The sequence below is a fragment of the Anolis sagrei genome, chromosome 3 (assembly GCF_037176765.1).
Source record: "Anolis sagrei isolate rAnoSag1 chromosome 3, rAnoSag1.mat, whole genome shotgun sequence".
Taxonomy (NCBI): domain Eukaryota; kingdom Metazoa; phylum Chordata; class Lepidosauria; order Squamata; family Dactyloidae; genus Anolis; species Anolis sagrei.
The window spans coordinates 114,862,510-114,875,143 of NC_090023.1; the positions used below are offsets into that span (position 1 = coordinate 114,862,510).

Sequence of the window (12,634 nt, forward strand, 5' to 3'; positions counted from 1 at the left end):
ACCTTTACAACAGAACTCTAAACACTGGCAATACTCAAAATACTACCTATACTAGCCATACCCACTGAAGTGGGCTTTCTTAATCTTCATTTACATTTAAGACATTTAGAAAATCAACACTATCCTTTTTTAAAGCTGCAGAAAGCAACAGAAGAACTGAACAATAATAAAGTTTGTATATTTTCTCATAACATAAATATATTACCATGCTTTACACTCCCAGCAGGAATATATTTAGCCTGGAACACCCAGAATTTATATTACAACTTTGATCCCAAATCTAAAGTTTACCAACACACACACACTCACTTTAGAACAAAGCACTAGGAAGATCTGGGAACAAAGCATCAACTTCCCAATTCACTGCAAATACTTACAATGGGAAATGTACATAAAGCTGACACCAATATTGCAGTGATTCTGAACTCCTTGGACATCTTCCAGGACTTGTGTGTGCCACCTGAGTGGCCTTGTATACAAGGATCAATGCAAGTTTGGTTTCGTACTGGTTCTTAAAGCAATCGATACTACAGTTTTTGTCACATATTGGTTTGGTTTGTATCTGAGAGGCTAGAGAAAGACTAGTCCTGCCAGAAATGGCAACAGCCCTGTTACATCCAATGCTTACTAGAGAGTGATGAAAAACATGATGTCTGCAACAAACACATAATAACCGCATTAGGAAAAATTATTTAAAACAAGCGTAATTTCACATGTGCTCAGCAATTTTCAGTAGTAGGATAGATTTCTTTAGGAAAAAAAGACATGTTGAAGCTCTCAAGTTACTAGTCTCTTCTTCCTGTATAGAAAAGGTCACATAAGCAAAAGAAGAGTGGGGGGAAGAGGAGCTTTCTACATTTCTTTCTTTTAATACACTGATTTATCGGAGTTTAGCAATGGGGGTCCAGTAGAAAGACATCAAGGAACTGGAAATCCTGCAGTGATGGAATTACACAGTTATCTCTAATGGCAAAAAGTACATTTAAAGACAGACAACTTATTTTGTTAGATGAGGAAAAAGAAACAACGCTATTGATGTGCAGTATCTAAACATTATTAGATCATTGTCCTTACTGATTAGTAAACAAATACTTATAAGTTAGCAGTTTTTAAAATTGTAAGGAAAGAACATTTAATAAGTCTTAGGAGAGCCAATGACCTTCTGCATGTGGTTTATGAGAGTGCTGATTATTCTCTTCATTGTATCATGCCTACATTCTGTAAACATTTTTATTAGTAAGCATGTCTCAAAACTTACGATTTGTTGATAGTGTCACCTAGAAGCAACAATTTCTTAAGTGTGCATTTTCATGGACTATCACATTTATATCCCATATGTTTATACTTACCCCTTATAACGTAATTATCCAGGGCTTTTTCCATGCTTTGTAAAGCTTCGGATCTGTTAGATCCATAGGTTATCAACTAAAACAGAGAGAGAGAGAGAGAGAGAGAAAGAGAGAGATTATTTTCATTACATGAATCAGTTTGACTTAAACATACTATCTATTATTTCATTTTTAAAAATATTCTAACACTGTGAATGTAAATGGTCCTGTGTTTTCTGCACCACAATTCATTTTTTTCTACGTTAAAAAATACAACATATTAATGATATCCAGTATTATGAAGCAGAAGCATGTTGATAGAGACTTGCCATGTACCTCCATTTCATATGGTAATCTGATATATTGAACATCACTTTCAGATGTGTCTTTAGAGAAGAGATTTTCATAAGTAAACATATTTCATCTGCTTTTTTTTGCTTTCCCTGAAAGTCTACAGTGTAAACTAGAGGTAAGGAACGTTTTTGGTGGGGCAAGATAACCACCTGCTACGTAAGCCACATAACATTTTGGGGAAGGACCATATCCCCTAATCTAGTGGCTGGTCTACATGCTTATGTTCAACTAACCATCTACAGAATATATTCTATGGAATAGGAGCCCCCCGGTGGCACAGTGGGTTAAACCCCTGTGCCGGCAGGACTGAAGACCAACAGGTCGCAGGTTCGAATCCGGAGAGAGGCGGATGAGCTCCCTCTATCAGCTCCAGCTCTTCATGCGGGGACATGAGAGAAGCCTCTCACAAGGATGATAAAAAAAAAATCAAAATCATCTAGGCATCCCCTGGCCAATGTCCTTGCAGACAGCCAATTCTCTCACACCAGAAGCGACTTGCAGTTTCTTAAGTCACCCCTGACACGACCAAAAAAAATCTATGGAATCAAAGCAGTCTCAACTGAACACAATAAACTACAATTGATGGTTATGAACACAATAATAATAATAAAACTTAATTTGTATCTCGCCCTATCTCCTTATGGGGACTCAAGGCGGCTCCCAACATGGTAACAGGAAAACATTGAATGCCTATATAAACAAAAAACTAGAAAATTTAACTAAATTTACAATTGTATAGTAAATTAAAATAAACAGTTACATTAAATAATTATAATTAGAAGCAATTTTTAAAAAACCAGCCAAGGTGTTATATTAATTCTCTTTCTGTTCCAATTCATCTGTGCTATGAGCTCCTTCTTATTATATGCTTGAAAGCAGAAGAACGTTTTAAGTTATTTCTTAAAGGAGAGTAAGGAGGGGGCCATCCTGATCCTTGGCTCTACACACGCCATCTCTCCTCGAGCACAGACACAAGGACTTCAAAAAAATTTAATCCTACCAAAATTTAATCCTACCAAAGCTTTGGTGCTATCCAAATTTGGACAACCTGGATAATTGTTACTGTGGTCTGTTGAAACAAACCAACAGAAAACAACAGTTTATGAAGAAATCTAAAGTTAGGATTAACCACAGTGCATGTTCAACATTTGAATGATATCAACTTCACATGGATCTTCATCTAGGAATTTGGTAACTTTTTATGGAAATCTCTTCCTCCACCCCTATATATATACATATACATACACACATATATATGTAATGCTTTCAATTATTGTATGCTATTTTTTGTATATTTTAGTTTTTATGTTTATGTTGTTTTCTTCCATGTAGGCAGCATTTATGTTCTTTTCTTCCATTTTTCAAAAGTTTATATACATTTTGCAAAATTAAAAGCTGAGAGTAAAAAAAATGGATTCATCTGAATCTGGACACAAAAGGGATCTGATCTAAAAAAACAAATTCAGTCTTTCAATATTTTTTCTTGTCTCTGCCAAGGAGTAAAGGATGGATGGGAGCATGTGAGGTCAAAGCTCTCTACAGCTCGTTCACACACAGTTTAGCGTTACATCCATATGCAGCCAGCAGCCTGTTTCTGATTATATATTTCTTAAAAATCCAAGTCATAAACAAATCTTTGGCCCAGGTACATAAATCCAAGCCTTTTACCCAAAACTAAATCAATGATGTTGGCCATTGGTATTTAGAAAAGTAATTCACCATAATAAACATGAAGAATAAGCATTGTTTAATACATTTAGATATTGTTAATTAACTCACTAGTGTTGAGACAGACCATGGAGATTACGGTGAATGGCATGGATTTTGTTACTGCTGACCACAGTATTACTGGTGCCTTCAAGAAGTCTTTTATATTCTTTTAAAGTTGCATTCTTCCAATGTAGAGCTTTTCCCTCATGGACTACAAAACCCATAATCTGATTGCTGTCTAGGTGAAGTGGAAGTTCAGCATTCTTGGGAAGTGTCAAATTGCAAAAGACTGTCCCACACTATGGGGCTACATCATAGAATTACTTCAATTCAAGTTTTCATTTGTCTGCATTCATTTTTCTTTCAAAACTCAATAAAGACATACACTCTTTTTGTCCAAGGCTTAATAAATGTAGACCTCTTAATGTATGAACAATGGGGTGTAACAAAGAAAAAGAAGTATTTTACTATAATGCAGGAATACAATTAACTATTTATTGTTGAAGGCTGTCACTGCCAGATTCACTGGAGTGTTGTGAGATTTCCAAGCTGTATGGCCATGTTCTAGCAGCATTTTCTGGTGACGTTTCACCTGTATCTGTGGCTGGCATCTTCAAGTAGTCAAGCAAGTGGAGTATATGTATCTGTGGAATGTCCAAGATGGGAGGAAAGGAACCGTTGTCTGTTAAACTAGAGTGAAGGGTGCAATTAGCAAGCTTAGAAGTAGCCTGGTCTTTGTTTCGTTTGAATTGTTTGTTGCCTAGAGGAATCTTTTGTCTGGGTAAACCCTTGATTTCTTACTGTATGGAGACTTCCTGTATCTGGATGGTTTTCCTTATTCACTTTCTTGAGTCTAGTGTTTTTCAATACAGGTAACCACATTTCGTTCATTTTCATGGTTTCTTCCTGTCGCTGTGCTTGTGGATTTCAATGTCTTCTCTGTGTAGTCTGACAAACTGGTTGTCCGAGTGGACCAGAATTTCTGTGTTTTCAAAAAATATTATCTGCCCAACTTGGTTTATCATATATTCTGCTATGGCTGATTGTAGTCTGCAGTGCCTTTCATGTTATTTGATTTGTGTTTGAGCGCTGTGTTTGGTGGTCCCTACGTAGACTTGTCCACAGCTGCACGGTATGTGATAGATTCCCGATAAGGTTAGACAATCCTGTAATTGAGGACCCCAGACCCCCTTAGTAAAAGATATACATAATTCGGGCTCCACAATCTGTAGTTCTCTCAAGGACGGAGGCCATAATGAACTGAAAATGATCTTCATCTCCCATGGTCCCTCGGGAACCACCAGGACCAGCAGAAATCCACCCGTCATGACTCTCAGAGCCCCACACACCCATCCCAACAACTACAGAACAGCAGCACGGCTTGGGCCAGTCAATGCCTGTGACCCTCCGTAGCTGCAGAGGAGAATTGCTAGCTGACTGTATTCCCTCTCTCCACCAGGAAGCCGACCCTCCTCAGCTTCTTATCAGCTTTGGCAAGACCCCCATTCTCCCCCTTCTGTCATATCTCTCCATCTCTCTCCCCATTTCCTTACTAAGCATAACTCAAAGACTGTTTCTCTTCTATTTTTATTATTTTCATTACTTTTTATTATTATTTTATTATTAAATTCTGTAAAAGGAAGGCAAATGTTCATGAACTCAAAACTGTAAACTCCAGTAACCTCTCCCCTTGACCAATCTTCCAGACACAGCATCCACACACCACATGCCAACCAGAGATCGGTCATAATCCCTAGACAAAGGACCTACCCAGATCCCAACAAGAGGACACCAGTTCACAGCCCCGATATAGCTTCTTGGAGATCTTGGACAGGAACAAGATGAAGGTCCAGAGAACTTTTGTGTATAGAAATGTCTGCTTGTGAATGTATTTTTATACTTGTACCCTTCGAGCACCTGTGCTGTACAAGTGTCCCTTTTGCACAAATGGAATGAAGTCTCTGTCATTTGCTTTCAACCTGGTGGAGTCTTCCGTTTCTTATTCCTGATTCTTTATCCACACTAGCTAGCTCGCCAGGCATTCCTCGGGGCAAATTCTGATATCAATCCCTCTTATCCTTTGCTGACCATAATATTTGTTGAATTTTCTTGGTAGGTCTGTAGATAGTTTGTAGGTTATGTTTCTTCATCAGTTTCCTTATGCGGTCAGTAGTTCCCTTGATGTATGGTAGGAACATCTCCCCTCTAGGTGGCTCTTTATCTTTATTCTGGTGGCTTGCTGATGTCTACAGAAGAGTAACTATTAGCCTGTAGAGCCCAGTTTAAGTGGTTTAGTTCACCTTGAAGGAGGTAGGGTTCACAGATTCTGTTTGCCCAGTCCACCAGAGTTTTGATTGTGCTCCTTTTTGGTTCTGGGTGATGATTTGAGTTTTTATGTAGATATCTATCAGTGTCTGGGGGTTTTCTGTATACTTTGTGGCTCAATTGTTGGTTTGGTTTGCAGGTGATTAGGACATCTAGAAATTGTACTTTTCCTTCATTTTCTTTTTCTATAGTAAATTGGATGTTAGGACAGATATTGTTGATATGGTCCAAAAACATGATTAGTTCTTCTTCTCCTTGGCTTCAAATGGTGAACATATCATCCACATAATGGAAACATATAGTGCTGCTGTTTCCAGCACTTGTTTCTCAAAATATTTCATATAAAATTTGCTGTTACTGGGCTAAGAGGGATCCCCATGGCTACCCCATCCTTCTGTTCATAGAATTCATTGTCCCACTGGATGCAGGCAAAACGTCAGGAAGAAATGCTGCTATAACATGGCCATACAGCCCAGAAACTACACAACATTCAATTATTTCTTTCATTTCTTTAAGTGGAGGTGGAACTCAAATTCTGGAGGATTACTTTCCCCTACCTCAAAAAACAAGTCTGTTATCAAAACAAAAATGTGTAATTATAGAATCCCTGGAACCAATTTACTCAAAAAGGCTGATGTTTACTCAAAAAGGCTGATGTATGTTTACTCAAAAAGGCTGATGTATGTTGAACTACATAATGTCACCAAGTTTAAAAAGAGTAAGCTCACTGAACATGAATACCTTTTCTTCTGAGTAGACATGCACAAGATGGCATCACAAGGATTGTCCAATTTATATTATCTTTGAAATCTTTAGATTTGAAACATTGCCTTGCTCACTTCTGAAAAAGGGATTAGTACTTTACCAGACCCTCTTTAAAAAATGTATGAACTCACTTTTGAAATCATGGGATCATAATAAATGCTGATTTCACTTCCCTGCTGTACACCACTGTCTACACGGACCTATAAGAAATGAAAACAAAACATTTTTAGTTTTAGTATGCAAAGCACTACTTCTCCCACTCAGATTCCAATTCATTGCAACAGACTTCAGACAACACATTTGTAATAGATGGTGTTCTTTGTGTTATGAAGTTCTTCAAAGAAATCTCAGCATTAGATTTAATCACTGCCTCAGAATACATTTATTATTGCATCAAAAATGGACCTGTTGCAATAACATTGTCACAATATACAATTCAAAAGGACTAAGTCCTCCAGAAGGGATACGAATGTTGTTTAACAGAAACTATGCTTATTTGCTTCACAGTCATTCTGATCCTCCAACTTTCATGTTTTCAAAACTTTCCTTTTCTGTCTCATCCTGATCTTAGCATATTTTTCTTCTGATGATGTCATTCCCCAACATCAGCACAGCTTTTGCCATGACTTTACTTTACAACTGATTCTACAACTCATGCGAGGGAGAAAATCACAAACACGCACATATTTATTTGAAGAATATGATATATTTAGTGAGTATTACTGTTGATTTTTGTTTTCATCTCCTGGTTTGATTTTTGCCAGTGGAACGCTGAAGTTATCTTTACTTTTATTTTATTTTATTTTTAAACACTAATTCCTGAATAAATAAATATGTTAGACTTGTTTTTGAAACTTGGGAAGCACACAATTACAACACAGGACAGAATATTCAAGGCCATGCAACATTGTGTGACAGTTTCAAGAAGAAAAGGCAAATGGGACCTGCTGGAGTGGAAGATGTGTGATACAAAATACTATGCTTCGGTTTGGCTGGGAAGGGGAGCAGGGTCTCAGAAACTCCCTTCAATCTTCACCTGGGGGAAGAAACCCTTGTAATAAAACAGCAGCTCATCTGTCTGCAGTAAGGCAGAAAGAGGTCAACCCAACGGCTGTTAGGCTTTTAGAATTTAATTTAGGCAATTATCAAGGGGCCAGATGTAGAACCTCTTGTCTACAGTATCCACATGAGGTCACACTGATGACTTTATTATCCAAATGACATCTCCTAATAGGCTTTATTCTCTGCCATGAAAACCACATCACATTTTTCTGATTTAAAAAAAAAAGATAAACTATGTTCCTACAACAGTACGATTACACGTTCATTAATGCAGGCCTCATAACTGCAATGGCAGCTGTCAAACATCTTCATTTAAAAATATCAAGATGCCCTAGAGATATTCAGCTATCAGCATGTTGGTTTTAGCCATTCCCATTGCACGGTGGAAGATAAAAATTAGAAGAACTCAAAGGTCAGGAACAAGAAGAAAACCAATGACAAGACTTCCAGGTCCTGAACCATCTTCATTCCAAAAGTTATCAGTCGCAAGTAGATGCCGAAGTAAAACAATCAAAGAAACGTGTCATATTGTTTGTAAATATCAATATTAACAACCCAAAATTTCCTGAACAGAAAATGATAAACAGGTACAACCATTTTTTCATGAAATATAATCACAAACAACTCCTTCGTTTAACGCTCAGATCTCAAAATGGTGGACAACTTGAGATTCCACAAGGACTTGGTGCTTCATTAAATATATTCCTAATTAATAAATTTGGATTGCCTGATAAAATCTTGATCAAGTGGGAAAATGTTCAGTTTTGAAGTCCATACATCAATTTTGAAAGGCCAATCAGTACATTAAAATCCATTTATTTATTTATTTATTTACTTTATTTACAGTATTTATATTCCGCCCTTCTCACCCTGCAGGGGACTCAGGGCGGATTACAGTGTACATATATATGGCAAACATTCAATGCCAATTTTCACATACAATGTATACAGACATACACAGAGGCTATTTTAACTTTTTCTGGCTGCCAGGGAAGCTGTCGCTTTCATCGTCCATCTGCGACACTGATGAAGTACTTCCGCATTCCCCGCATGCTTTTGCTGGAGTGCTTTGCTGGAGTCTTTTTTATGGTCTCATAAATTAGTTAATTTAGCCTCCCCACATAAGGTGGTACCTAATTTTCCTACTTGACAGATGCAACTGTCTTTCGGGTTGCAAAGGTCAACAACAGGCTACACTATTGGTTGGAAGCCCACTCCAACCCGGGCTGGCTTCGAACTCATGACCTTTTAGTCAGAGTGATCTTAATGCAGCTGACACTCAGCCAGCTGCTAAATAAAATTTAGCAAAATAACAAACATTCAAAAATTAGTACTGTACATTTAGATATATCTTATATCTAAATGAGAGAGCCGTGCCTATTGGTACCAAAAAGAAAATAACACTTTTCATAATTACTACTTAAATCTCACTTACCAATAAGCACCAAGCCCATAAAATCTTCAACCAAAACACCTTCTAATGAATGAACTATGAGCTTTCATTCTTTCAGACGTCACCATCACTCATATTAGTGAAAGCATTAACTAGCTCCTCATAAAGAATCCATCCTGCAATAACTACATATAAAATTATTGAACTGAAGCAAACAAGATGTTCAAGGCTTAAAGGAAAACTGAACATGAAACTAGAATGTCCTAATTTATGCATATCAACAGAAAATAACTCTAGCTTTCAAATGTACTCTGTCCTTAAACCAAAACCATGTTCAAAGCAACAAAAATAGAAAGCACAGAAGAACCATGTTGGGTCAGAGCAAAGGCCCAAGAATTCCAGAATTCTGTTTAAACAGTGACCAACCAGATGCATAAGACGCTCATAAGCATGGAATGAGTGCAAAAGTACATTTCTTTGTGTTTTTCAGTCATGAATCAAGAATCATATTGCTTGGTAACGCAACTTCTTGCTATTATCTACCAATTGCTGGCAATTCTACTCACTCTTCTCAATAACTTCACTGAGCTATTCACCACAACTTAGGTCCTTCTTCCTAATCAGTCACTGTCAGCAAAAACTCAGTTTAAATGTGCAAAAATAAGTGCCCTGCTCAAAAGGCAAGACCATGCTGAAGTGATCGTAACAGCAATGGAGGCAATACAATACAGCTGCTTTGCTTCTTTATTTAATTTCCTACCAGGGCTCCTTCTCCTTCCCATCGAAAGATGTGGTACCACCATCCAGATCCAAAAGTGCCAAAATATGAAGTGTGTGTGTGTGGTAGTGTGTGTGTGTGTGCATATTAGAATACATTATTCCACACTTGGGAGTACACGCAGCTACAATGTGTACAAAATAAAACATAAGGTACATTTATGATCCACACACCTATACCAAAAATCAAAACTCTCTCAACTTAGTCTGAATCCACATGTATAAATATGTGAGAGGAAGTGATCGGAGGAGGGAACAGGCTTGTTTTCTGCTTCCCTGGAGACTAGGATGCAAAACAATGGCTTCAAACTATAGGAATGAAGATTCCACCTGAACATTAGGAAGAACTTCCTGACTGTGAGAGCTGTTCAGCAGTGGAGCTCTCTGCCCTGGAGTGTGGTTGATGCTCCTTCTTTGGAGACTTTTAAACAGAGGCTGGATGGCCATTTGTCAAGGGTGCTTTGAATACGATTTTCCTGCTTCTAGACAGGGGGTTGGACTTGATGGCCAACAAGGTCTCTTCCAACTTTATGATTCTATGTATCCCAGCAATATCCTGTCCTGGTTTGACACTGATTAGGTCACACTCACCATTTTAAATCTGAAATCAAATTGGTCTTGAAAGCCACACAAACCTCCCTCCCCAAATAGTAGTTTCTGGCATGTCTACATGTTCACAATTTCAGGTTATTTTAAGACACCCAACCACTGAGGGTGTATTTTTTGTTCTTCTCAGCATGTAGACACCTATGAACAGCCTTTGTTGATTTCTTGTCAATCTTAGCACCTCCACCCTTGATATTTACTTATTGATTGACTGACTGACTGATTGACTGATTGATTGATTGATTGAAGGGATGCCCCCTTTCTTCCTCCCTCCTTTTACCTTAAAAGACCCATCATCATCATCATAAAACACCCAAACCTCATATACGGAATAGAATTTAATCTTGAATTGATATATCTTTTAATAAATCTGCATGTATGAGAGTCCACCTTCCTCTCCCCATCTGATCTGCTTACACCCTCCCACCCCAATGAGATTCAGTGACCAATCTTCCCAGACATGTCTGATCTGCTTACAGTGTTACTTCCCCAGTGAGACCCAGTAACCGATCTTCCCTCCCCACTTGATCTTATCCCCACCCACCACACTGATACTCGGTGCCTGATCCTCCCTTTTTCTATCTGATTCGCTTACACTCTTCTTACTCCAGTGCCTCATCCTCCCTCCCCCATCTGATCCCCTTACAGTGCATGTAACTCATTGAGAGGCTCATGCAATAAAATTTAGCAAAATAACAAACATTCAAAAATTAGTAGTGTACCTATCCCCCCAGAGACTACACAGTCTCACACCTTTAGAAACAAACAAAACATTTGCAAAACCGAACTACTAGGGGAACAACAATCAACATGTACCACCCTCAGTCACTCCACACAATCTGGATTCCACTCTGATCCCAATTGGGGGCACAGGGCACACATGTAGAAAGAATTTTTTTCTTAAAATCACTGAGTTAAAAGTGAGGTTTTCAAAAATTGCAACCAAACCTTTAAAAGCCTAAAGTACATCCACTCTGAAAACAGGAACATCACATGTTCCAACAGCACCTGGACTGAGGCAGGGCTTATTTTACAGATATGCATCAGCGTGGCACACTTGCATGCACCAGTACTCTTTTTTAATACCCTGACAAGTGGGAACTTGCAACATACATTTACTCTCATTCAACCAAACATACTTTTTAATCTGTAATGTTTTATCACTTTTGCCTTCACAACTGGTTTTCCCTGTGGCCACTGACCAAGCTTAACCCTCAGTGGGCTTTTTTAGATCCCATCTCCTTTTCAAGATTCTTCTGCTTCTGCAAGCCTTGGGAATATTTGAAAACATCTTTATTTTATGTGGATGGTGATGATTTGGCTATGTAAGAATCCATGCTTACCACTGAATTTCAAACAGAGAGAAATACAGAGTTGATAGAAGGAAAATGCTAAAACTTTTTACTATGTTATGAAACTTTCCCAGTCCAATAAGTTTCTTTGTATTGTGGAATGCTCTCAAGTTGCCAGATGAATTTCTTCTTTTCAGAAGTTCCCTGTCACATTACAAAGAAAAAAACACAACCAAGCACTGTTTGTAAAAAACAGAAAAATAGCTGTTGTATTTTAATAGGAGATTGGGAGTACACAAAAAAGGGAAAGGCGCAGGCACTCCATATGAGACCCTCAAAGTCATTACTCTCAAGCTTCCAGCATAATTAAAATGTCTCCCCTCAGTACCACGATGAGCCACGTGAATATATCAGGCATCGCCCACCCTTCATTTTCAATTCACCTCTCCCCTAAGCACAACTCCCAGCCCGCCATGTCTACCTGACAAGTGACAGCCCAATCTGATTAAATGCTTGCAAAGGAGGGGACTCGTGGGCCTCCATGACAGGCCAAAAGTGATCACCATGGAGATACATAATTACAGCTGTCAACGCATCTACTGTCCTGCTGGCATCAATTTGATTGCTCCCAGCAATAATGATAGACAAAGCTTAGTATGCACTCTCTTGCACCCAATCACTTTATCTATTCCGTGGTCCATTTAGCTGACATGCAACATTCGCGCAAGCAAATAACAGCAGTAAGCAGAACATTTAAGGCATTTTAATTGTTTTTTTCCTTTCTCTGGATGGCTCACAAGTGCAAATGTTATTACATAAAACTCCTGCTGCAGCATTAATTGAAGAAAGATTTGGTGGGACCAAGACTGTAGGGGGTTACAGTTTGTCCATTCTCACTTGTATTTTCAACAGGTCCCATGTTTAGAAAATTGCAAATTGCAAAAACTTGCAAGGGCAAAATATTTGACATCCTGTTAGCTATTACAACATGGTGAAAAACCTCAACCTGCCCCAAGAGTAAT

At 38.3% G+C, this 12,634-nt stretch overlaps 1 protein-coding gene across 1 annotated transcript in view; it reads right to left on the minus strand.

Moving 5' to 3' along the window:
• PCCA (propionyl-CoA carboxylase subunit alpha) overlaps positions 1-12,634 on the minus strand; it is a 273,331-nt gene that overhangs the window by 134,723 nt on the left and 125,974 nt on the right. The window contains exons 15-16 of the mRNA XM_060769564.2: positions 6,614-6,682; positions 1,350-1,425 (exon numbers count right to left, since the gene is read on the minus strand). Of these exons, the coding sequence (XP_060625547.2) occupies positions 1,350-1,425; positions 6,614-6,682 (145 nt within the window). The remainder of the gene's footprint in view (positions 1-1,349; positions 1,426-6,613; positions 6,683-12,634) is intronic.